Source organism: Elephas maximus, chromosome 3, assembly GCF_024166365.1.
Source record: "Elephas maximus indicus isolate mEleMax1 chromosome 3, mEleMax1 primary haplotype, whole genome shotgun sequence".
Lineage (NCBI taxonomy): Eukaryota > Metazoa > Chordata > Mammalia > Proboscidea > Elephantidae > Elephas > Elephas maximus.
The window spans coordinates 52,660,106-52,687,436 of record NC_064821.1 but is presented as its reverse complement, the minus strand read 5'-3'; the positions used below and the strand labels follow the sequence as shown (position 1 = coordinate 52,687,436).

Here is a 27,331-nt window from a genome sequence, read left to right as displayed (position 1 = left end):
GGACCTGGCAGATTATTTTTTCCTGTTTGTTAATTCATTCCCTCTCCAAGGCCAGAAGAATGGCTCAGGACGCATGATGGGTCCTTCTTCTGGCCCAGGGGATGAGCCAATCTCTGAAGCCAGCCCAGGACCCAGCGCTAAGTGGGAAGGGGGCAGGTAAATGGGAGAGAGGTTTTTCCCAAAGGGGTGTTTTTTGATCTGTGTGGTAGGCTGGACACATGTACTTTTGCTGATTGAGCTTTGCTTTTCACTGGTTCTGGAGGCTTGAGGAGACTCTACCGCTCAGTCTCTCCTGGTGTGGAAAATGCATCCCTAGTGCCACTGCTTGCCTCACCATGCTTGTCAGCCAGTCCAGTCTGCAGAGTGCTGGTTCCCACTGGGCCAGGCCTGGCAACTCCTCGCTGCTTCTGAACCGTCTCTCCCTCCCCCTGCCACTCAGTCCATTTCCTCAGCTTTGCCTTTGATGTTCAGGGCTCCTAGATTGTCACATATAATTGATTTACTTGTGTTTTCTGGGTCTTTGTTGTAAGAGGGACCACAGGAAGTATCTCACTACTCCACCATCTTGGCCCTGCCTCTCTGCTGTATATTTTTATTACTGTTTTTTTCTCTTATTGAGTTGTAAGAGTTTCTTGTCATTACAGTTCTTTGAAATTTAACATTTGATGGCCATGTAATAGATTGTTGTATAGGTATATTAATTGAGCCTATCTCCTGTTGTTATGGCCTGGTTCCTTTTATTTTTCATATGTTAAAATGCTGAGATGAACATCCTAATACATGTAAAGTTTGTGGAAACCTCTCATTATTCCTTTGGGGTGGATTCTTTGAAGTAGAAATGCAAGATCAAAGTCTATGTATTATTTGCAATCTGTGGATGCATTTTTGCCTGATTGCACCCTAGAACAGCAAATACAGAGTACCTATCTGGTCACACCATTGCCAGGTTTATGTTTTATTATTTTAAAAAAGTTCCAACATGATAGGCAAAAAAAAAAAAAAAGCATTATTGCTTTCAAAAAAACAACAAAAAATCCCAAATCCATTACCATTAGGTTGACTCCAACTCATATTGATCCTGTAGGACAGAGTAGAACTGCCCTATAGGGTTTGCAAGGCTGTAAATCTGTACAGAAGCAGACTGCCCCAAATTTCTCCTATGGAGCAGCTGGTGGGTTTGAACCTCCAGCCTTTTTGTTAGCAGCCAAGGGCTTAAGCACTGTGCCACCTGGGCCTTAATTTGCATGATATGATCACTGATGTGAGTGAACATTTTGTATGTTTATGTACCTAAGAGAATCCTGTTCCTGAGCAGAGGTTGATTGAGGTCCCAGTTGCTGTTACATGTGGCCTCACTCCTGCATTTTGTAGGTGTGTAGATGTCCTGTGTGCCACAGGCTAATGCATTTTTAACTTCTCTTCTAATTAGAGTTGAGTTACTGGGTTGTCATTGTTCTTGCCATTGCTGGTGTCCAGGGACTGGGTGTCAGCTTTTATGGCACCAGGTCTGGGGTGTTCATGGACAGTCAACTGGAAAACATGACCTAAGACAGTATCGCCCCTGCCTGGTTTTGCCCCCTGGGGTGCTCAATGGAGTCCTGCTACCCCCGCCCCAAACCCCAGATCTTTCTAAAAACATCACCTTCATTGTGCCATTCTGTCAATTAGCTCAAGAATCCCTGGTTGGTGCAAACTGTTAAGCTCTGCACTACTAGCCAAAAGGTTGGCAGTTCGAACCTAACCAGAGGCACCTTGGAAGACAGGCCTGGAAATCTGCTTGTGAAGGTCACAGCTTGCAAACCCTATAGAGCAGTTTTACTGTGCACACACGGGGTTGCCATGAGTCAGAATCGACTTGACAGCAACTAACAGCAACAACAATCAATTAATTAAAAGGAAGACCTCATGGCTGGACAACATGGGGACAGTGAACATACCTTTGGCTCATCTTGGACACCCCAGCGATAACACAAGATTTGGTGTGGAGAGGACAGTACCACCTTTAGCTGACGCTGACCAGTTGCCAGCTGACTCAGATACCCAAAGGGTTAAGCCCTTTTCAACCAAGTGGCGGTCTAATTGTTGTTGTCCCAGAATTTCATGCTCTTGGGTGTAGTTTGGAATGATGAGGTGCTTGGCAAGCCTTATCAACCTTCTGGCTGGCAGTGCTTATAAAGGTGCAGTAGGAACGTCGCATTGCGTGGGTTGTTGTGAGTATCTAGATTAGGCGGTGTGTTCGAGGTTACATGAGTCAAATTGTAATCCCCAAAATGGTCAACCTAAATGGAAGCTGGAGTTCACTACTTTCGGTCTCTTTTGCCATCTCTGTCCTGAGGTTCTTGATCTCCTCAATCCCTCTTGCCTACCCCTACCTTCTCTTCTTTATCTTTCTATTATCTACTTGACCCTGAGGCTGGGTCAAGTAGATATTTGATCTAATTAGATCCTGTATTAACTTTATGATGACTGCTGGGAATTGCCAGCTCACTTGTCTGGCCCTTTTTGGGAACCCAAAATGTGTCTTATTTACCCTTGACTCCCCAGCAGCTAATATAGTATATGGCATATTTAGGAACATTCCAATGGCTCCCACTGCACTTAAAATAAAACCCAGCCCCTGTCTTCAAGATTGGAGATTCTAGTCCATCCAGAGGCACTTTGGAAGGAATGTCTGGTGATCTACTTCCAAAAAATCAGCCACTGAAAACCCTATGGAGAGCAGCTCTACTCTGGCACACATGGGTTGTTAATGTACTTAGCTGCTAACCGAAAGGTTGGAAATTCGAGTCCACCCAGAGGTGCCTCAAAAGAAAGGGCTGGTGATGTACTTCCAAAAAGTCAGCCATTGAAGACACTAGGGGCACAGTTCTACTCTGACACACGTGGGGTCACCATGAGCCTAAGCAAACAGGAGGGTTTATTATAAGGATGCAGGGGTGTCACAAGAAGCCCAAGTCCTGAGTACAGTCGGGCCCCAAGAGGAAGAACTGGGCACTGCAGGGAACTGGGCTGTTCTCTGTCTAGCTCTCTCCTTTGCTTCTCACTCTGTATGTTTCATTTTTCTCTATATATACTGATGGGCTTTCTCTGCTTCCCCATCCACATGATGAAAAAAATGTGTCCTTTCCCAGCTGCTCCATTCAAGATAAGTAAGACTGGGCACGACACTGTTCTCTTGATCTCAATTTCCAGATCCTGGAAAGGAGGTGTCCCTTTCTTGGTCCAGTTAGCTGGGGGAGATAGGTGGCGTGACATTGTACGTGGGACATTGTACATTGCCAGAAGCTTGTCCTGTTACCATGGGTGAGGGTGGAGCTTAGGGAGAGGCACAGAGAAGCGCAGCTGGCAGGCCAGCCTCTAGGTATCCAGGACCATAGCTCAGGCTTCCAGACATATCCAGGCCACTCTGCTGTATATGCCATCAGACTCACTCACACATTCACAGATGTTTGTCATGCCTCTGCTCCAGGCCAGGAACCATTGCAGGTGCTAAGGACACAGCAGTGAACCCAACAAGGCTCTGCTCTCTTAGAGTGAACATTCCAGAGGGCTCAGAAAAGCTTCGACTGAGGAATTAATCTAGTTTACTCTTGTCCACTGGACCAAGCCTGTGTCAGAGGAGTGAGTTCACACTATGTGGAAGCTGGGCAGCTGGTGGACTCTGATCCAGCATGGCACCCGGGCATACCCGCGTGCTTCTAGCGATGTCCTTCTCACTGCCCGCTTGTCAGCTCAGAGAGACCAAGTGACTTGCCCAGAGCCACACTGCAAAGTTTTGGAAGAGCCAAGCCGCTTGATTCCTGGCCTGGCACTATTTCCCCCACATTGCATGGCAGTCTTTAGACAGGGGATTGTAGCAGAGTAGCTGAGAGCACTGGTTTTGAATTTAGATCCACCAGGGTTTGCATCCTAGCTGTGTGACCCTGGGAAGATTGTTTAGCCTCTTTGTGGCTCAGTTTTCTCATGTGTAAAATAGGGACAATAATATAACCTATTTCATAAGTCTATTGTGAGGGTCAAAGAGATAATCCCTGGAAAGTACTTAGCACAGTACCAGGCACCCAGAAAACATGTAATAAATGTCAGCTGTTATTATTATTGGAGTCCCTGGGTGGTGGACACAGTTAACGTGCTTGGTTGCTCACAAACAGGTTGGAGGTTCAAGTCCACCCAGAGGCATCTTGGGAGAAAGGCCTGGAGATTGACTTCCAAAAAAATAACCCTATGGACCACAGTTCTACGCTGACACACGTGGGGCCACCATGAGTCAGGGTCAACTCGACACCAACTGGTTTGGTTTAGTTTTGGGTTATTATTATCACTGCGGTAGTAATGGTGGCCACTCCGACACTGGGGCCAGTGGTCCCCTCTGGTCTTTTGATTGTTCTGAGGTCACTGTAGGCAAGCAGGGTGACTGAACTGTGGCAGTGCCAAGAGTTGAGACTCGGACCTGGAGCAAGCTCTCACTGCTGTGAAGCCGATGATTGGAGCAGGCCTGAGCCTGAGGAGTAAGTTCACACTGTGTGGAAACTGGGTGGCTGGGGGACTCAAGTGGTACCCAGGCACGCCCACAGGCTCTTGGCAGTGTCCTTCTCACTGTCCACTTGCCGGGTGCCTCCTGGGCACTCTTAGACCATAACACTCAGGCGCTCCAGCTTTTCCTCTTCCTCCTCAGCCTCTTCAGGCCTCTATACCTTCCCCCACACCAACCACCTGGTAGCCCCTTTCCTCTCACAGACACAGCCCTGATGCCTTCCATGGGAACTTCAGGGGAGCCCAAATCATCAGCTGCAGAAGGATAAATCTTCAGAAAGCACCTCACCTGTCTCCATTCTGGGGAAAATGCCCCTTCGCCACCACTGCTTCTAGAATGGGCTGTAACTCTGGCCCCACTGACAGCAGTCTTCACAGTGCTGGGCCACTGAAAGCTGGCAGCAGTGAGGAGACACACAGCACAAATTCATTTTTTATATGGAAACAGCTTCAATATTCATAGTCTGCAGTATTTACTATTGTTGTTTTTTATGGTACTGTTGGATCACCAGGCCCTCTGTCTCCCTGTCTCTGGGGGTCTCTGTTTCTCTGGCTCACTTCTTTTTCCTACTCCCTTCCCCATTTCTTCCATGTCTCTAGTTTTCCTCAAAGTCAGGGCCCGAGCTGCAGCCCATCATCATAAACTCCCTGCTTCCTAGACAATGATTCCCCTTTTCCCCTCCATCCCACCCCTGGAGACCACTAATAAACTTTGGTCTCTATACGTTTGCCTATTGTTGTTATTTCATATAAGCTGAATACTTCTTTGTCATGGGGCTGTCCTGTGCATTGTAGGATGTTTAGCAGCATCCCTGGCCTCTACTCACTAGATACTAGTAGCACCCCCACTCAAGTTGTGACAACCAAAAATGTCTCCAAACATTGCCAAATGTCCCCTGAAGGGCAAAATCACCCCCAGTTGAGAACCACTGGTCTGAAGGTTGTTGAGAAAGGATTAAACAAAATAGTAATGGTAAAGTACTTATCATTGTTCCTGATAGATATAGTAGGCATTTCAAAAAGTTTTCCTTGTCTATAAAATGCCATTTTAGCAGTGTAAATTGCCAAATTTGTTGGGGGGGACCCATCAACGTATACACTCCCTCCTCATCCCCAAGACATTTAACACGTTTCTTCTTCCAGCTAGCTGTTGATTCCACCATTAGAGATTAACTTAGGACACTGAGTTACTTAGAAGGGCAGATTCAGGGAGAGAGTCATTGTGGGTGTCTCTGAGCATCCAGAGGCAGCATGGGACAATGATCACCATGATGAGCAGTGGGGGTACCAGACTCACAGAGCCACTCTTGGTTTTCCTCACACATATCTAACCAGATCATAAATAATAACTAAATGCACCTTAGTATCCCTGGCTCTCAGCCCAGGTTCCAGCTTACAGTAAACGATCATTATTGATGATGAAGGTGGTGGTGGTGGTAGAAATGGAACCTAGTGGTAGTGGTGGTAGACTTGGTAGTGGTGATGGTGGATATGTGGTGGTGGTAGACATGGTAGAGGTGGACATGGTGGTAGTGGAGATGGTAAGGGTGGGTGTAGTGATGGCGATAGAAATGGTGGTGGTAGGTATAGTGATGGTGGTAAAAATGATGGTGGTGGACATAGTGATAGTGATGGGCGGTGTGGAGGTAGATACAGTGGTGACAGTGATGCACATGGTGTAGGTGACTAAAATGGTGGAGGTAGACATTGCAATGGTGATAGAAATGATGCAGGTGGACATTATGATAGTGATGGGCATGGTGGAGGTGACCAAAATGGTGGAGGTGGACATTAATGGTGGTAGAAATGGTGGTGATAAATACAGTAGAGGTGGTGGAGGTGGCAGCGGCAGTGATGGTTGAGATGATGGCAGTGATGGTGATGTTGGTCATGGTGGTAGAAACTCATGCATGCCTTCCAGAGAATGAAATTTTCAGTCCTCAGTGATCATTCTCTGATCATTTCTTTCCGGTGGAAGGACAGGCTGGGGAAACCACATTGTGGGTCAGTTGATTTTCCACAATTGTGTGTGAAATTGATATTGGTGTCCTAAGATTTTAGGGGGGGAGTCAGGATACCAGGTACAGGTCACGACGCTGGTGCAGGACCCACCATACTGTCTCGTCCCATCTACAGGACATGATCTGTGAGGCCAGACCAATGATGAGTCCTTGACTCAGTGTTGCAGAGGTAGCTTCCTCTTAGAAGAAATCAGCTCATTACTTAATCAGATCAAGTGTCTGCTGGCTGAGACAAGAGAGGATGATTAGGACTCGTTCCCTTATGCAACTGTTGATATTTAATGGAAGTAATGGTGGAGAACAGAGGATAGCACTGTAAGAAATTAGAGCTGTGTTCCCTGGCACCCCTGCCCCCAGAAGCAGGAGTGAGCCTCCTTAGGTGGTGTTCCTTTGCAGCAGGAAGCCACTGCAGCAGCAGCCACAGCACATGCTGCTTCTCCCAATGCTCCTAGTGAGCTAAGAACCTGGCATCTAGAAAGAGCTGTAAACAGGGAGCCAGCAGGTCAGGGTTCCAGTCCAGACTTTGTGCAACCTTAGACAAGTCACCTAACTTGTAAAATAAGGGGGAGAGATGGGGAGGGAGAGTAACAGGTGTCATAGGTACTACCTAGAGTTTAGGACCAACAACAAACTTACAAAGAACAAAGAAGAACTGATGCCTTTGAATTACGGCATTGGCGAAGAATATTGAATATATCATGGGCTGCCAGAAGAACATAAAAATCTGTCTTGGAAGAAGTACAACCAGAGTGCTCCTTAGAATCAAGGATGGCGAGACTTCACTTCATGTTCTCTGGACATGTTATCAGGAGGGACCAGTCCCTGGTAAGATAGAGGGTCACTGAAAAAGAGGAAGACCCTCAATGAGATGGATTGACACAGTGGCTGCAACAATGGGCTCAAACATAGCAACAATTGTGAGGATGGCACAGGACTGGGTAGTGTGTCGTTCTGTTGTACATAGGGTGGCTATGATTCGGAAGTGACTCAACAGCACCTAACAACAACACAGAATTACAGGGCACAGTCCCCACAAGACTGCCCTCACTCTTGACATCAATTGCAAGTTCAGGGGGTTCCCAAAACCACCCTCAGTTTTAATAATTTGCTACAACTCACAGAATTCATTAAATTTAGTATATTCATGGTTACAGTTCATTACAGGGAAAGGATACAGATTAAAATCAGCATTCAAGAGGGTTCCAAATACAGAGCTTCCATTGTTCTCTCCCCATGGAGTCAGGATGAGTTACTCTCCAGCATCAATATGTGACAATACACGTGGAGTGTTGCCAACCAGGAAAGCAAGTCAGTGTCCGGTTTTTACTGGGGCTTCATTAGGTAGGAATGACTGATTATCCATGTGGTTGATCTCAGTGTCTGGCTAATGGACACTACATGACCCAGAGCCTGAACCCTAAGACTCTACAGTTGTCCCCAGCCCCTCTCTTAAATCACGCTGTTAGACCATCCACTGTGACCAAGGTCCCCAGGCAGACAAACACACTCATTGATCAGACATAACATTTCAAGGACCCAGAGATTGCCTCCCAGAAGCCAAGGGCAAAGGCTAGAACTTCTCTTGGGCAAAGCCAAATTGTTTACTAAACAGGCACCTTCCAATCTCAAAGCAGTGGTCGTCCATGGTAGAATTCTCATCTTTCATGCGGGAGACCCTAGTTTGATTCCCGGCCAATGTACCTCATACGCAAACACCACTCATCTGTCAGTGAAGGCTTGCATGTTGCTGTGATGCAGAACTGGTTTCAGCAGAGCTTCTAGACTAAGATGGACTAGAAAGAAAGGCCTGGTGATGTACTTCCAAAAATCAGCCACTGAAAACCCTATGGATCACAACGGTTCAATCCACAACCTATCATGAGAATGGTGCAGGACTGGCCAGTGTTTTGTTGCATCGTACATGGGGTCGCCACGAGTCAAGAGCCGACTAGATGGCAGCTAACAATGTAACAAAGGCTTTTACAGCTAACCTTCTCTGATGCTGTGGAGTCAGGATGTGCTGCTGAAAGTCTGGCTGTGGGTGTGAAAGAGCAAAAAGCTGCTTCTATTTCCCGGTCCTTTTGGTTTGGTGTTCAGGGAGGTACCAGAGAGGACCTGGGACAGGGTTTCACAGGCACAGCCTGGGCCCTCTTACCCCAGTGAGGGGGAGGTAAAAGAGGAGACTGATGGGAGCAGTGAATGCTTACTATGAGTGGTGGAACCAGTACCCAGTGGTCTCTGGAGAAGCTTCCATATTGGTCCTTCTGCCAGGCTGGGAGGAAGCAGCCCACTTTCCCTGTGAATGGTAGCTCTAGCAACTCACCGGGAATGGGGTGGGGTGGGCTGAATCAACCACACTCCTTCCCCAAGCTCTCCTTGTCACTAAGGACTTCTCATACCTTGGTAAGACTTGCAAAGTGCTTATCAAAGGTCTCGAGCAGGTACTTCACAAAGAGATAAATCCAAATGGCAGTGAACACATGATACCATGGTCAGCTGCACTGGTAATCAAAGAAATGCAAATAAAATCAACGATATACTCTTTGATGGTTTTCAGGCACTTTTACACACAATCTTCATCTTGTAGGAGTGAACAACAAAACAAACAACCCGAGGCTGTCCAGTCGATTCTGGCTCATAGCAGCCCTATAGGACAGAGTAGAATCGCCCCATAGGGTTTCCTAGACTGTAATCTTTATGGAGGCAGGCTGCCACATCTTTCTCCCTCAGAGCAGCTGGTGAATTTGAACCACCAACCTTTCAGTTAGCAGCCGAGTGCTGTAAGCACTGTGCCACCAGGGCTCCTCCTTAGGGAAATAACTGAGAATGTATACAAGGGTGTTCATAGCAGCATTGCTTCTAGTAAAGAAAGACCTAGTAACAAAAAACTGGAAACGCCTGGGATGAATAAATCCGTGGCTTGTCTGTACAGTAAAATACCCTGTAGCTATTAAAAGTGATGTTTTAAATTTATATTTGTTGAATGAAAAGATCTTTCCAATATGGTTATCCAACAGAGTAGTAGAGTGTATTGCTACTTGGAGGGTTTATGTATACATAGGCTGCTAACCAAAAGGTTGGCAGTTCAAACTCACCCAGTGACTCGGTTGGAGAAAGACGTGGTAATCTTCTCCTATAAAGATTGTAGCCTAGAAATCTCTATGGGGCAGTTCTACTCTGTTGCATGGGGTCACTATGGGTTGGAATCGACTTGACAACAGCTAACAACAGCAACAACGCCTAGGGGGAAAAAAATAGGAGTCCCTTGGTGGCGCAAGTGGTTAAGTGTTTAAATACTAGCCAAAAGGTTGACGGTTCAGACTCACCCAGAGGTGCCTCGGAAGACAGGCCTGGTGATCACACTTCTGAAAGGTCACAGCCTTGAAAACCCTATAGAGCATTTCTACTCTGCACACATGGGGCTGCCGTGAGTTGGAATCAGCTCAACGGCAAACAACAATTAACAAAAGAAAAAAAATCTAGAAAGCTATACACTAGCATGTTAACTGTGTATTTATGGGTTCTTTCATTCCCCTTCTTTTTATTTATTTCTCTTGTCTGAGCGTGTACCAGGGCTTTGCATAGTAAGTGGAATTAAGAAGGCAAATGTTCTTTCTTTTTTATTGTACTTTAGATGAAGCTTTACAGAGTAAATTAATTTCTCATTAAACAATCAATACACATACTGCTGGGTGACATTGGTTGCCAACAACAAAAGCTATTTCCAATGACAAAAAGCGCTACCAGAGCCTGTCATTGGCCTGGCTTATGCAGTTCCTGGGAGGCGCGATCAGGAGAAAGGCCCGACAGAGCTGCTGGCTCCGAAACCACGCCTGTAGCCCTGTGAGAGATTAATCTCAATCTGCCGTCCGCTGCCCTGTCACCATCTATTTTGGGAGAATGGCAGCCCCTCACCCCCTCCAGCTCAGGTGTCAGCTGCTGGCGAGAAGTCATCAGTCAAGAGGAGGGAACCTGGAGGGGTGGTGACAGGCTGGGCCCCCAGCCACCCCGCACAAAGTGCAAAGGCCTATAGTCTGCCTGTGCTGGGGGGAGGGAGCTGAGGAACGAGCAGGGTGGAGTGGAGGGGCTTGGGGGCGGTGGTAAGGATCATGGATTTCACTTAGAGGGAGATGGAGAGCTTTGAGGGGGCTGGGGGCTGAGCAGAGAAATGATGGGATGTAACATTTTCTTTAAAAGCCTTCTTTTGGCTGCCTTGAGAATTGGGGAGCCTTGTCAGGTAGAAGCAGGAAGACAGATAGGAGCCTACAACAATTTTTTCAGTGACTGTTGGATTGAATTGTGTCCCCACAAAATATGTGTTGTAAATCTTAACCTCTATGCCTGTGGTTATAATTCCATTTGGGAATGGGTTGTCTTTGTTTTGTTAATTAGACAGGATTAGTATAGGGTATGTTTTGAGTCAATCTCCTTTGAGATATAAAAAGAGATTAAACAAGCAAGCGGTCATGTAGAGAGGGGAGGAGGGAGACTGATGCCAATCAATTAATGTCTTGGCATCAATCTCCAAGGAAACAGGAAATGAGCTAAAGAGACAAGGACCTTCCTCCAGAGCCAACAGAGAGAAAAAGTCTTCCCCTAGAGCTGGGGCCCTGAATTCGGACTTCTAGCCTCCTGAACTGTGGGAAAATAAATTTCTGTTAAAGCCATCCACTTGTGGTATTTCTGTTATAATAGCACTAGATGACTAAGGCAGTGACGAAGCTGACATTTTTTATTCTGCTCTTTGAATCTCACACCTCTCTTTCATTCAACTCTACACTCAGGGAGGAAACTGGGTTCTGTATTGAATCCACCAGCTATTAATATTATCACTTCAAAAATAATATATAATAAATGGGAAAGGCGCCTTGGTGGCACAATGGCTAAGCGTTTGGCTGCTAACCAAAAAGCTGGCAGTTCGAACCCTCCAGCCACTCTGCAGGAGAAAGATGTGGCAGTTTGCTCCTGACTTGAGGGCAACAGGGTTTTTTTTCTTTTTTTTTAATAAATAGGAAGAGTTCCTTGCATCTGGGATGCACTCCCTTGAAGACTGAAAAACCAAACCCATTGCTGGCGAGACCGTTCTAACTCATAGTGACTCTATAGGACAGAGTAGAACCACCCCATAGGGTTTCTCAGGCTGTAATCTTTACAGGAGCAGACTGCCACATAGTTCTCCCACAGAGTGGCTGGTGAGTTTGAACCACCAACCTTTCGGTTAACAGCCAACCACTTAACTACTGGGCCGCCAGGACAGAAAGTAGAGGAATCATAAAAACGGAGTTCTTAGCATTTTTGCAACTAAGAACTTATTCTATTAATGTTTCCACATGCCAGGTTTAAAGGATTTTGTCTTCTGAACAGACTGCGTTTTTTGAGTTCTAATCGTGTGGCCTAATCACAAATGAGGGAGTGGTTTCCGATCAGCTTTTTGACAAACAGAGCTCCTGGCTCGTTTTCTGGACCCTGGTGAGAACTGCGCACCAGAATCCTTCTTGTCTAGACAGTTCTAACTTGTTCTGGATTTCCTCAGTTTGTGTGAAGGAAGACATTTGTATTTGTTTGATGTGCACTTGCTGTGTGCCAGGCCCTGTGCTGGGAGCTGTGGATGTAGAGATGAGAGGAAGTGGGGAACCAGGAAGGGAAGACTGAGCCAGGAATTGGGGGGTGGGAGGGTGGGGAGGTGGGAGAGGTGGGGGTGGAGGTGGGTGGGGGGGTGGGAAAAGGTAGTACTCAGGACAGACTCCCCAGAGGGGTGATTCCTGGGTTGAGTCTTGAACAGGAGTTGGCAACTGTTTTTCCTTCCTTCCTTCCTTCCTTCCTTCCTTCCTTCCTCCCTCCCTCCCTCCCTCCCTCCCTCCCTCCCTCCCTCCCTCCCTCCCTCCCTCCCTCCCTCCCTCCCTCCCTCCCTCCCTTCCTTCCTTCCTTCCTTCCTTCCTTCCTTCCTTCCTTCCTTCCTTCCTTCCTTCCTTCCTTCCTTCCTTCCTTCCTTCCTTCCTTTTCTCTCTTGTTCTTTCGTTCTCTCATTCTTTCTTTCTCTCTTTCTTTCTTTCTAATAACCTACCCTCTTAACTTTATTGGTGTAGAAATGTTCTCTCTTACAAAATGGTGGTGGTGGTAGTGGTGGTGGTGTGTGTGTTTAATGTCCTTACCGGGCAGAATTAAAAGTTACAGTCCTATGCCAGCCTCCCCTATTTCCTATTTTTACTGGTCTGTAAAATCCAAAAGCCTGGGGAGCACAGCCCCAGACACCAGGCTTCTGAACAACTTTAGTCATGGATGGATGGTGATTTCTTCAACTTCTGTTCGTGCCTTTCACTCCCTGCCTGCTTCTGGGGCACAGAACAGGCAGAAGGAAACCCACTGCTCCAGGAGTTGCAAACTCAAATACTTATTTATGTAGGGGCCAGTCAGGTAGCATGACTGAGTGATCAAGCTCACAACATGTGTCTTGTCTCAATATGACATCCAGACCACTGTCTCCATGCTCTGTCTCCTAATTTAAATATTTTGTCAATTCTTTAAAAAAAAAAAAACAAAAACAAAAAATGACATTGTATTGACAAACAAAAACATGGTTGAGGCCTCAGTGTGATTCTTGGCTGCCATTTTTTTAACTTCCTACTCCAAATTCTCAGTTCCTGGTAATGACTCTCCAGCTACTCCACACTCAGCCCTTTGAACATCAGCCAGCGACGATGATTTTGGAAGTTATCCTATCTAGGGGGCGCTGTTCTAGACCAGGAGGACACATCTAATGTGGTCTTTCATCCCCACTTTCAGATGTGAGAGTTATTTCACCTATGCCTCTAGCCTGCCATGCCCTTCTTATTCTTCCCCAGTCAACCCTCCAAGCTCAAAGATGCTCATTCATAAATACTGGTTGAGCACTAGACTTTTTAGACAACCCCTGTCTCTTCATTCTTTAAATTTGTAAAGCACTACAGTTGATGCTCAGTCATATGTTGTCTTACTCATTTGTTGATGTGGCTTAGTTTTGATTCCTCTGTTGAATTATAGGAACTTTGTTGGCCCAGTGGTTAAGAGCTCCAGCTGCTAACCAAAAGGTTGGCAGTTCAAATCTACCAGCTGTTCCTTGGAAACCCTATGGGACAATTCTACTCTGCCCTATAGGGCTGCTATGAGTCAGAATTGATTGGACAGGTTTGGTTTTTTTGGTTGTTGTTCTTGGGCTATGAATGTCCTGAGGCCTGGGACTTCATTTTCTTTGGTATTACAAATGAGAGTGGTGGAGAAACATGGGCTTTGGAATAAAACAAAGAGAGGGTGGTTTGCATTATGGCTTCACGACTTATTAGTAAGTGAATTGCCAAAGATTTCTGAGCCCCATTTCCTTGCCTATGAATGAGGGTAATGTCACTCACCTCACAGAGGGAGGTAAGTAAGAAATAGCGTGTGCTATGGGCTGTGCACAGTCAGAACATAGTAGATGCTCGGTTAGTGGTGGTCACCACACATGCATACACAAACACTTTCACACACTCACATACATATGGTCACAAACTCACAGATACATTCACACACACACGTTCACACACACCTGCACACACATTCACACACGTACTAACATTCACCCACTCACACACACACATTCTTCAGGGTGTGGGTTTCAGCTCCGGAAGTACTCGTGGAATTATACTGAATTAGGAGTCATGCATGTTCTTCCTTTGCAGAAATCTGCCCAGTGTGTCTCCGTGTCTTCCCTGCCATTCCCAGCCCTGCTCCCCACTTTCTATAGACTTGCATTGGGCCAGCCCTTTGCCAGTTGGTTGCTAACCCCTGACAAAATGTCCCGTGTGGGCTGTATAGGAGCAGCCATCCCCTCTGTAGTCAGATGACAATTCTAGGAAGATAGATTATCCATTTTTGACTCTTTGAAACCCCTGACTAGCTTTGGGGGCAGTCATGGTTCAGTGGAGGCTTGCATGTTGCTGCAATGCTAAACAGGTTTCAGCAAAACTTCTAGGCTAAGACAGGCTAGGAAGACAGGCCTAGTGATCTACTTCCAAAAACTAACCAATGAAAACTCTATGGATCACAACAGTCTGACCCCATTGTGCATGGGGTCACTATGAGTCAGGATCTACTTAATAGCAGCTAACAAGAAGCTTCTGCTCTTGCTCTTTCCACCTCCATATCTCAGACACCCCGAAGTCAGCAGATGGAAGAAGACAGTTTCATCTTCATTTTTGCCTCAGCCTAATGTAGTTAGAAAACTTGTTGCCATCAAGTTGGTCCTGACTGATGGCCACTCCCATGGGTTCCAGAGTGGAACAAAGCTCCACAGGGGTTTTTTGGCTTGATCACCAGACCTCTCTTTTGTAGTGTCACTAAATGGGTTCAAACCTCCAACCTTTCGGTAAGTAGCTGAGAGCAAACTGTTTGTAGTTGGTGTTGGCGAAGAATATTGACTATACCGTGGTCTTCCAGAAGAACAAACAAATCTGTCTTGGAGGAAGTACAGCCAGAATGCTCCTTAGAAATAAGGATGGTGAAACTTCGTCTCACGTAGTTTGGACATGTTATCAGAAGGGACCAGTCCCTGGAGAAGGACATCAAGCTTGGTAAAGTAGAGGGTCAGAGAAAGAGAGGAAGACCCTCAATGAGATGGACTGACACAGTGGCTGCAACGGTGGGCTCAAGCATGCCTACTATTGTGAGGATGGCACAGGACCAGGCAGTGTTTCGTCACTATGAGTTGGAGCTGACTCAATGGCACCTAACAACAACAATGTAGTTAGAACAGCTGCTCTCTTCTCTTGCTGCTGTGGAAACACATGAAGGGCGCCTTCTCTGACACCTGGAGAGTGGGACACAAGCCCTGACTCGGAAAATCTGAATAATAATAACTATGATTTTTCCAAGCAGCTACTGTGGCCAGGCATGGTGGAGAGAGCTTCTCATATACTGCCTCATTCAGTGTTGACAACATCCTCACAAGGTGGCTCTCGGGGAGGTGGGGCCTATGGCCACACAGCATCAGTGATGGAGCCGGAACCCCAGCTTGGTGTCTGTTCTAACGCTCATGGGACAGAGTCTCTATGCGTCTATATTCCAGAGCCATCCATGCCTCCCTTCTCCTGACAGGGTGTCCAGAGGCTATGCAGGGAGCTTGACCTGTTCTCTTGTCCAGGTCAGACCAGGGAACAAGGAGAGTTGCTGGCTAGTTCTAGGGAGAACTAGAGAGTTCTAGAGTTGCTGGAGAGCACATATTTTACAAGACCCTGAGGTGGGAAAGTGGGTGGTTCTATGTAGTGGTCAAGGGCGGGGACTCTGGAGCCAGACTGGCTGGTGTCAGTCCCAGGTCTGTTGTTTCCTTGCTTTGTGACCTCGGGCAAGTCCCGTCACCTCTCTGTGCCTCAGATTGATCATCTGTAAAATGGGGATGATTATAGTAGCCTCGTTATTGGGTTGTCATGAGGATTCAGTGGTCTGATATGTGTAAAGTCCTGAGTACAGTGGCCAGCTCCCATAGAGTGCAGCCGTGGGTACGGATTAGCTTTCATTGGCTATTTTTAAATTGACAGCTGAAGAGATGGGGTCAGGTAAGCAGGATAAGCATTCCAAAGTCAAGTGGGGACATGGCAGGGACCCCTTCTCACCTGCACCTGCCCAGATGACTGCCCACCTTCCATGGCCTCTCTGACCCTCCCACCCAAAGCCCCCAAGCTCTGCTCTGAACCCCTCCGCAGGCCTTCCCTGTGCCTCTCCTATTCCATGTTCCATTCTCTGTCTCGAAATACCCTTGTCTGTGTGTGTGTTCTCATGCCCCCTCCTCTCAGACCTGAGCCCCTGGAGACCATAGCCACATCTTTTTCTCTTTTTGTGTCTGTCATGGCACCCAGCATAAAGCCTGGCTTGCTTGGTTTAGAGCATGAATTAGTAACTAAATGTCTGCCTAGTGACAAAGAGCAGCCTGCCCCAGAGGCTTCCCTACTTAGCAGGGTGTTGCAGTCTGACACGGGGATTCACAACAGGGGTGATTTTGCCCCCCAAGGGACATGGCAATGTCTGGGGATATCTCTGATTGCAATCACTGGGGGCTGCCACTGTTGGCATCTTGTATTTAGGGGACAGGGATGCCGCTAAATATCCTGTGACGAGGAAAGACCCCCATACAAAGAATTATCTGGCCCTGAATGTCCATAGTGCTGAGGTTTGAGAAACCCTGATCTCAAGCTAGATCCTGCAGAAGAGAAAAACAAAAAACCTGTTGCTTTCAAATCAGTTCTGACTCATGGCAACCCCACATGTTTCAGAGTAGAATTTGAGTCCGCTGTTGTGGTTTTTGTGCAAATCCATTGCACCAGGGGTTTCCCTTGTTTTTGCTGACCCTCTGCCAAATACGATGGCCTTTTCTAGCGATTGGTCTTTCCTGATGACGTGTCCAAAGTAAGCAAGCCGAAGTCTCACCATCCTTGCTTCTGAGGAGTGTCCTGGTTGTATTTCTTCTAAAACTGATTTGTTCATTCTTCTCAAAGTCCATGGTGTATTCAGTATTCTTCACTAACACCACAATTTGAATGCATCAATTCTTCTCCTGTCTTCCTTTTTCACTGTCCAGCTTTCACATGCGTATGTGGTGATTAAGAAGACCATGGCTTGGGTCAACAAAGTGACATCTTTGCTTTTTAAAATTTTGAAGAAAATGCTTAGAAGCAATAAATAAACATTTGACCTCTCTGAGAAAAGGAAACAGTCAAAAACGGCAGTCAAGTATAATCTGGGGAGGCCTTTGGAGCTCTGGTCCAGCATCTTCCTTGGCTAGGTGAAGCAGGCACTGATTCCAAGAAAAGAGGGAGCGGGAGTCTGGTTGCTAGGCAACCGGTTCCCATGGGGAGGAAAGCATCAGTGGGTTGGCTCTAGACTACATAAAAGATGGGCCAGGACAGAAGAAAAAAGGAAGCTCAAGCACTTTCTCCGCCTCCTGCTTTTGAGCTGGAGAAGGAAAGGTATACAAAGATCCAAGTAAAGGGTCGTTTCAGGGCCAATTAGTAGGGCTGTTCTTTCCAGGAAAAAGGCAGCTAATTAGCGAGGTGTGAGGAAATCATTCTGACGTTTAGGCTATACTGGAGACGGGCTGAGGGGAAGTTTTTTGAAATCCCGAAGCACTGAAAAAGGGAGCAAGTGAAGGTTTTCCTGAGAGGTTGAAGGGAAGCAGAGATTGATGACCGTTGAGCTTAATGGCAAAATGGTGTCCTCACATCTCATTGGAGAAAAGGTGCTTTGCTGATTAAAGGATAAGAGTAAGCCTCCAGAGCCAACTGCCTGAATACACTTGGCTTTACCACTTGCTAGCAGTGTTGCCAAGGGCAAGCTAAGTAATCTCTCTGTGCTTCAGTTTTCTCATCCATAAAGTGAGCATAATAATAGTACCTACCTCATAAAGTTGTTGTGAGAATTAAGAGTTAACATGTGTGTGGGACTTAGAACATCGTCTGGCACATAGTAAGTGCAATGTAAGTGTTAGTTACTACTACTTTATTTTTCTTTCCTCTTCCAGATCAGAGACAGAAGATCTGAGCTCTTTATGCATTTTAATATTATATATTTTCATATATCCGAGGTTTGTAAAAATCAAATCAAGCAGTGATTTGAGACTATGTAATTCATACTGTGTATCAGGATAGGTGGGTTACGCTTGGTAACAAACAGCCTTCAGTGGCTTTAATGCTGTAGAAGTTCATATGTTTTGTTCATGCCTAATGAGGATTGGTCAGGGTTGGGGAGGGGTTCTGTTTGTCATATTAACTGAAGGACTCTGGCTGACAGGGCATTCATCTCAGTGTGTATTCATCTTTTCTGCCTCATTGCTGTTAGCTGCTGCCAAGTTGGCTCCTGACTCTTGGTCACCTCATCCTCAATGAAACAAAATGCTGCGTGGTCCTGCATCATCCTCGTGATCGGTTGGGGATTGGACTGTTGTGATCTGTAGAGTTTTCATTGGCTGAATTTTTTGGAAGCAGGTCGCCAGACCTTTCTTCCTAGTCCACCTAGTCTGGAAGCTTCACCGAGGCTTGGTCAGCATCATAAACCCATTGTTGAGTTGATTCCGACTCATAGCGATGCTATAAGACAGAGTAGAACGGTCCCATAGGGTTTCCAAGGAGCAGCTCATGGATTTGAACTGCTAACCTTTTGCTTAGCAGCCAAGCTCTTAACAATTATGCCACCAGGGCTCCATTTAGCATCATAACAACATGCAAACCCCCAATGACTTACAGATGGTCACTGCACCTGAGGAGCACTGGCCAGGAATTGAGCCCGGGTTTCCTGCGTGGTAGACGAGAATTCTACCACTGAGTCACCAATACCCTCCCTCACCTCACACTAATTCACCTGTGCCCCCTTTGCTGCCCCCAGTTACACAGTGTTCCCAAATACTGATGCACTTTCTCAACTTCTCCTCTGCCTTGAATGTTCTTCCCATGACTGGTTCCATCTCATCTTTTAGATCTTAGCTATTATATTACCCCCTAACTACTCTATCTAAAGAAGGTCCTTTGTCCCAGGCATTCTTTATCATTTCACCCTGATGGTCCATGTGTTTGTATTTATCCCCATCTTAAACCATTTTAAGTATTCCTTGATCTACTTATTGATTGTCTAAAAGGTAAGCTACATTAGGGCAAAGACTTCGATTTGCTCACTGTTATATTCTCAGGGCCTAAACTTTTGCTGTGGAGTTGACTCTGACTCATGGCAACCCCATGTGGGCCAGAGTAGAACTCTGCTCTGTAGGGTTTTCGATGGCTGATTTTTTAGAAGTAGACCACCAGACCTTCTTCTGGGGTGCTTCTGGGTGGACTTGAGCCACAAGCATTTTGGTTAGCAGCTGAGGGCATTAATTGTTTGTACCACCCAGGGACACCTCCTCAGGGTCTGTTGTTGTTGTTGTTAGGTGCCGTTGAGTTGGTTCCGAATCATAGTGACCCCGTGTACAACAGAACGAAACACTTCCCAGTCCTTCACCATTCTCACAATCATTGCTATGTTTGAGCGCGTTGCTGCAGCCACTGTGTCAATCCGTCTTGTTAAGGGTCTTCCTCTTTTTTGCTGGCCCTCTACTTTACTAAGCATGATGTCCTTCCCCAGGGACTGCTCCGTGCTGATAACATGTCCATAGTATGTGAGATGAAGTTTCGCCATTCTTGCTTCTAAGGAGCGTTCTGGCTGTAGTTCTTCCAAGACAAATTTGTTCATTCTTCTGGCAGTCTATGACATATTCAATTTTCTTTGCCAATGCCATAGTTCAAATGCATCAATTTCTTCTTCGTTCTTCCTTATTCCTTGTCCAGCTTTCACATGCATATGAGGTGATTGAAAATACCATAGCTTGGGTCAGGTGCTCCTTATTCCTCACAGTGACATCTTTGCTTTTTAACATCTCAGGGTCTAACCCTTTGCCATTGAGTCAATTCCAACTCATAGTGACCCTATAGGACAGAGTAGAACTGCCCCATAAAGTTTCCAAGGAGCGCCTGGTGGATTCAAACTGCCCACCCTTGGGTTAGCAGCTGTAGCACTTAGTCACTACGCCACCAGGGTTTCCTCTCAGAGTCTGGTACATAGTAAATACTGAATAAGCATTTGTTGAATACATAAATGAATGTCTCTTCCCAGTAGGATTTACACTCTCTGTGGGTACGGGCCTTCCTTGTTTCATTGATCACCATTCGCTTGGTACAGGCTGAGTCCTCAATACATATTTGTTGAATGAATAAACCAATGTTCAGAGAACCTTCTCTCATCACACTCAGTTTCTCGGGCCTCACTCGAGGCTCACATTTAGGCTGGAGTGTGTATAATTCACCTGCCTGCGGTTCCTGTAGCTTCCTCCTACTTCACTTGCTGGCAGATAGAAGAGAGTACACCAGGAGCAACAGCTTATTGGAGGTATTTCACAAAGGTTATAAGCCCGTTACCCTGGAAGCCATGCCCTTCGCCACTAGGTGACCTAAGACTTCTCTAGCTACTGCCACATTCCACTTGTTAGCAATGGAAAGAAAGCATCAGCCAGCTTCCTGTGCCTCCATCTCCTCTTCTTCTGGTTCTCGTCTTGTTGGCTTTCTTCCCCAGCCTCACATGCCCTTTCTTTTTCTTTTGGAGGCATAGTGATTCCAGACCAGGTCTCTGGAGCCAGATTGCTTGAGATGGAGTCCAGGCTAGGCCACTGACTAGCTGTGTGGCTTTGGGTAAGGTATTTCGCCTTGCTGAGCTTCGGTTTTCTTATCTGTAACATGGGGATACCACATGGAATTGTTGTGAGGATTAAATGAGTTGATATATGTGAAGTGCTTAGAGCTGTGTCTGGCCCATGGTAAGTTCTATCTAGCTGTTGTTATTATAAAGCACTTATTCAGCACACACTCAGTTGTGGTGCTTTTCTAGACAGTAGGATTTGAAGCTTAAAAAAAAAAAATTAGCCAGCACTCTTCAAGTGAAATCTTAAAAAGGACTCTAAGACATAAACAGCGTCAAAGGGGGCTCTTCTGGTCATCTCAGCAGTGAATGTCCCAGATGCTCTCAAGCCCCTAACACTCTCCTTTAGCAACTAAAAACCAGTGTTCCTCAAAGTCAGCCTGTGGGCTCACAGCCTCAGAATCACCAGGGTATTAAAATGCATACTAAAAATGCAGAACTTTGGGCCCCAGACCTACAAATCAGGTTCTTCATGGATAGTGCCTTGGAATCTGCATTTTAACACAGTCTTCAGGTGATTCTTGAGCGCATGTTGTTGTTGTTAGGTGCCATTGAGTCGGTTCTGACTCATAGTGACCCTGTGCACAACAGAACAAAACACTGCTGGGTCCTGTGCCATCCTTATAACTGTTGTTACGGTTGAGCTCATTGTTGCAGCCACTGTGTCAACCTACCTCGTTGAGGGTCTTCCTCTTTTCCCCTGACCCAAAACTTTGCCAAGCTTGATATCCTTCTCCAGGGACTGATCCCTCCTGACAACATGTCCAAAGTATATAAGAAGCAGTCTCGCCATCCTTGCTTCTGAGGACCAGTCTGGTTGTACTTCTTCCAAGACAGATCTGTTCGTTCTTTTGGCAGTCCACGGTATATTCAATATTCTTTGCCAACACCACAACTCAAAGGAGTCAATTCTTCAGCCTTCCTTATTCATTGTCCAGCTTTCACATGCATGTGATGCAATTGAAAATACCATGGCTTGGGTCAGGCGCACCTTAGTCTTCGAGGTGACATCTTTGCTTCTCAACACTTTAAAGAGGTCCTTTGCAGCACATTTGCCCAATGCAATGCATCGTTTGATTTCTTGGCTGCTGCTTCCATGGGTATTGATTGTGGATCCAAGTAAAATGAAATCCTTGACAACTTCAATCTTTTCTCTATTTATCATGATGTTGCTCATTGGTCTAGTTGTGAGGATTTTTGTTTTCTTTATGTTGCGGTGCAAGTCGTACTGAAGCCTGTGGTCTTTGATCTTCATTAGTAAGTGCTTCAAGTCCTTTTCTTGAGCACATAGAAGTGTGAAAACCATCTCAGAGAGTACTACTGGAAGGTCACCTTCAAATATATCCTTCTTTTTCCCCGTTCCTTTCAGGGTAGTGGAGTTCCTACAACCCTTCTGTTCATTTTTGCCCTAAAGGCAATGAAAAGGAGGGTGGCATCAACTTGGGAAATGGCAGCTACGACCTGGAGGCTTCTTCCATTGTTAGCCCTGCCCCATCCCACTGCATCCACCTTAAACCCTATGTTCTATCCCCAAGGTTGGGTATGAACCAGGTCTGGACGAAGATCTACAGATGTCCTAAACCCTCTGGTGGTGCAGTTGTTAAAGTGCTCAGCTGCCAACCAAAAGGTCCCATCACCACCCTCAGTGATCCAAAATCAAAACAATAAACCAATTACTGTCAAGTTGACCCTGACCATGGCGACCCCCTGTGCATCAGAGTAGAACTGTACTCCATAGGGTTTTCAAGGAGTGGTTTTTCCATAGTAGATCGCCAGGCCTTTCTTCCAAGGCACCTCTGAGTGAGACTCAAACCTCCAGCCTTTCAGTTAGTAACCAAGCACATTAACCATTTGCACTGCTCAGGGACGCCAGTCAAAACAGTACTAAACCTTAAAATAGGACAAGGAAGACCAACACATTCTGATTGTTCCTGCAGTGATTACTTTGAGGCTCTTTAAAAAGTTTCAATTCCTTTCAAATCAACTTTTTTTTTTCCTTTTTGGGGGCGGGAGGGAGAATGCCGCTGATTTGCTGGTTTTACAAGCACGTTCCTTGTCAACTTTTCAGTACTGCCGTGCTACACCCTAAACCTCTCTCTCATTCTGCCTGCCTTTCTCACAGGCCTGGACGAAATCCAGTGCTCGCTGCCCACGGAGAACAGGAGGATATTCCTGCAGGAGCTGTCGGAGGCTAGCTTCAGGGAGTGCAAGTTCAGCCTCTCTCTCACGGACCTGTTCATCATCATCTTCTCTGGCGTGGCCGTCTCCATCGCCGCCATCATTTCCAGCTTCTTCCTAGCCACGGTGGTGCAGTGCTTCCAGAGGTGTGCCCCCAACAAAGACACCGAGGATGAAGAAGAGGAGGAGGATGACTGAGCCGCCCCCTCCCCTTCTTGCTTTCGAGTATCCAAGCCAGTGGGTCCTCTCAACCTGAGAGGGAAATGCTGAAAACAGAAAGGAATTGATCCGTGTGCGTGAACCGAGGAGAGTCCTGCTCCTTGTAGTGTCTTGGACCCTGGGAGCTCCCGGTGGGACCTCCAATCTCAGAGTTTAGCATCAGCAGAGTAGAGGAGCCCAGGAAGGACCAAGGGAGTCATTCCTGGAGGAGAGCCTCCCTCTCCCTTTGAGGTGTGTGTGGGGAGAAGATGACCAAGTCAAGCTTCATAGCTGATGGTTGAAAACCTTTTGAGGAGATTTGAAGACTTACACCTTTTGAGTGAAAAGACGATTTTGTGCCATTGATTTCTCTGACCTGTGTTGGGAGACCAAAGCGTCTCCCTCCTTCTAAGAGACAGCAGCTTGCACAGTGAGGATTCAAGCTTAGATCATTCTCCATGGGTGCGGGAATTTTGCTCTTTATGTAATAGGCCTCAGAAACCTTGGGGTGCTATGCACAGAACAAATAAACCCAAGTTTAGCTACAGTGACACCAAGGAAAAAGTTAAGAACTGGCCAAAGGTTTTTTAATGATTTATTTTATTTTTGTTGTTGTTGTTGAGAATATACACAGCAGATCATTGGCAAATTCAACAGCTTCTACATGTACAATTCAGTGACATTGACTGCATTCTTCGAGTTGTACAGCCATCTTCATGCTCGTTTTCCAAGTTGTTCCTCCCCCATTAACATAAACTGACTGTCCCTTAAGCTTTCTGTCTAATCTTTTGAGTTGCTATGGTCAGTTTGATCCCATGCAGAGATAGATATTAAAAGAGCATAATGCTCAAGGTGGACTTTTTTTTACTAGTTAAGCTAAGCTATTGTTTGGTTTTAAGAAGACTTCAGGGGATATTTTTGGTTTACAGTTTAAAGATGATCTCAGGGCAATAGTTTCAGGGCTTCCTCCAACCTCCATGGCTCCAGAAGTCTGGATTCCATGAGAATCAAAGGGGTTTTGTTATTACATTTTTGTGAGTGGGCTGGGTAGACTCTTACTGACATAGCTCAAACCCTGAACCGTATCCTAAGAGGTAGCGACTTATAAAGGCAGGGATGGTTGCTTTGTACGACGGTGATGATCTCTTTTCTAAGAATCACTCTTCCCTCAGAAGTACAAGCAAGTTGTTTTCCTTTCCTACCCTCCACCCTGAGTCTATCCTCCCCCAAATAATGCTTCACCATTCTCCATTGTTGCTGCATGGAGACCTGACAGCTCCGGAGCTTGCAGGAAACTTCCCTGGAGGCCAGGATTCCAGTAAGCAGGTTGTGCTGGACCAACAAATGTTAAACCCTGGGACTTGACTTCTGACAAGACCTCCATCAATGGCTTTAGGGGGTGTGTGACATGTCTTTGAAGCATAGACTGTGACAAGCAGTGTTTTTCAGGATGTGGAATGTTCAGAGACAATGTGAAACAAACGAAATTATGTGCCCCGCTGGATTAATGCAAGATAACTTGCATTCGTGACATTGGACCACGCTGGGGGCTGAGACTTAAACTAGGGGCTCCTGAGAAGCTCCCAGGGTGATTTTGAGAATCACTTCTCCATTGTTTCTCATAATATATTCCCTTATTCCCTTCTTCCTTTGCTCCCTTCCATCTTTGCTTCCACAAATAATTATTGAGTGCTTGCTAAGTGCCAGGCACTGTTCTAGGCACTGCAGATAGGCATGGAACAAGAAAGACAGACTCCCTGCTCACCTTTCCCTTATATTCTAATGGATAGAACATAAAACAGACAAGTAAAGGCAAGTGTAACTTTAGGTAGCGATAAGCACCAGAATCAAACCAAACCAGTTGCCGATGAGTCAGCTCCAACTCATGGCGACCCCATGTGTGTCAGAGTAGAACTATGCTCCCCAGGGTTTTTTTTTTTTTTAATAATTTTTACTGTGTTTTAAGTGAAAGTTTACAAATCAAGTCAGTCTCTCACACAAAAACCCATATACACCCCGCTACACACTCCCAATTAGTCTCCCCCAATGAGACAGCCCGCTCTCTCCCTCCACTCTCTCTTTTTGTGTCCTTTTCACCAGCTTCTAACCCCCTCCACCCTCTCATCTCCCCTCCAGGCAGGAGATCCCAACATAGTCTCAGGTGTCCACCTGATCCAAGAAACTCACTCCCTCACCGGCATCCTTCTCCAACCCATTGTCCAGTCCAATCCATGCCTGAAGAGTTGGCTTCGGGAATGGTTCCTTCCTGTCCTGGGGCAACAGAAGGTCTGGGGGCCATGACCACCGGGGTCCTTCCAGTCTCAGTCAGACCATTACGTTTGGTCTTATGAGAATTTGGGGTCTGCTTCCCACTGCTCTTCTGCTCCCTCAGGGGTTCTCTGTTGTGTTCCCTGTCAGGGCAGTCATTGGTTGTAGTCGGGCACCATCTAGTTCTTCTGGTCTCAGGATGATGTAGTCGCTGCTTCATGTGGCCCTTTCTGCACAGGGTTTTTTTGGTGTCTCTGGGTGGACTTGAACCACCAGCTTTTCAGTTAGTAGCTGAGTATGTTAATTGTTCATACTACCCAGGGATGCCTGTGATAAGCATCATGAAAGAGATAAACAAGATTATGAGACAGAGAGAACCACTGGCAGGAGCCATTCTAGAGTAGGTGGTTGGAAGGCCTCTCATTGGGAGGCTTTTGAGCTGAGCTTGTTACCTCTTTGCTTTATACTCCCTTGCTCCTTTCCTATTCTTAATCTTTTTTTCTACTCGTTCTTCTTCCCCCTTCACCCTTGAGGAGACCCTTGGGCACCCTTCCTACTCCCCAGCACCGTTGGTGCCATTGGAGGAGACCCCTGGCTCAGAGGGGCTATCTCCTCAGAGCCATTGGGCAGCCAACAATAACAGTTACTGCTTTAATCCATGTCTACATGTTCCAGCGATCATTTACACCCTGATGTCAATGAAGGTTCGAAGGTTCCTAGAAAAGGACTTTCATTAGGAGAGAGGGAAACGCCACTCACATTTAGTCACATGAGGGGATATTAGAAAAGATCACCGAAGCATGCCAAGGGGTTCAGAACCTGGGAGTTTGAAGTGCAAAACAACCTAATGTCAGCACTTCCCCAGTTTTGCTGGGTGCACCATGGATTCAGCTGGTGGTACTGGGGTTGGACTTGCTGCCTGTCCCTTCCCTACCCCCATGAGCATCATTCTGGGGACACATTGAAAGGTCCCAAACCCCAACCAGAGTCACAGTTTGTCTTTCCTGGAATCCTAGGGAGATGGTGGCCTGCGCTATGAGAAACGGCAGCAGACCCTTGTTCTAATAGGTTCTGGTGGATGAATTTCACTTGATGAGCCTGTTGTATTCCTTCCATCAGCCCCAGGCAATTCATTCTGGTCAGCAGGCTTGGCTGTTTCCTTAGGAAGCCCAGGCCCTGTGCAGAGTGGGGGCCTAGTGGTCATTTACTGAATGAATTAATGGATGGGGATGGGCAACCAGGGGATTTCTGGGTGAAAACCAACCATAATTTCTGCCAACTGTGCCCCAGAGCTCTGGAATAAACATTGTTCTGTTTTAAAAATTACCAGTTCAGACAATTACTGCCTGGGTACAGTCTCTGTGAGACATTGGGAACATTGGGGATGTGGAGACATTGGGGATGCAGGGCCATTGAGGACATCCCATGAAAATACACTGACATCAAAGGAAGGGAAAATGTCTTTTGAAGGGTGACCTTGCCCAGCCAATAGGCAATGACTTAATGCTCCCTGACTTGCCTTAGAGTTTCAAGTTATTATTATTAATAACAATAACAATAGTGCTATACACCAGGTGAGACTTGTAGGGGGTAGGACTTACTTCCTGTCCCTCCCCCACCCCCATAAGCATCATTCCAGGGACACGTTGAAAGGCAATCAGTGCCAGAAATGCCCCTCTTTCACATCTCCATGGGTGTCATGTGAGTCTTAGTTCAAATGTCACATCCTCAGAGTCACTCTCCTCACACCAGCCCATGTTATTTTCTGTAGAGTGTGTACTGTGATCTGACATTATCCTAGTTGTTTGTTTACATGCTCATTTGCCACCCCACTGGATGCCTGAGTTTCTTAAAGTTGCCATAACACGAATATCACAAGAGAATTAAAGAGCAGAAATTTGTTTTCTTTC

The 27,331-nt window shown here is 46.3% G+C and overlaps 1 protein-coding gene across 1 annotated transcript in view; it reads left to right on the top strand.

Annotated features, from left to right (window-relative positions):
• Positions 1–26,715, top strand: part of LRRC38 (leucine rich repeat containing 38) — a 48,991-nt gene extending 22,276 nt beyond the window's left edge. Inside the window, exon 2 of the mRNA XM_049877967.1 lies at positions 22,900–26,715. Within this exon, the coding sequence (XP_049733924.1) occupies positions 22,900–23,153 (254 nt within the window). The 3' untranslated portion in view covers positions 23,154–26,715. The remainder of the gene's footprint in view (positions 1–22,899) is intronic.
• The last annotated feature ends 616 nt before the right edge of the window (positions 26,716–27,331 follow it).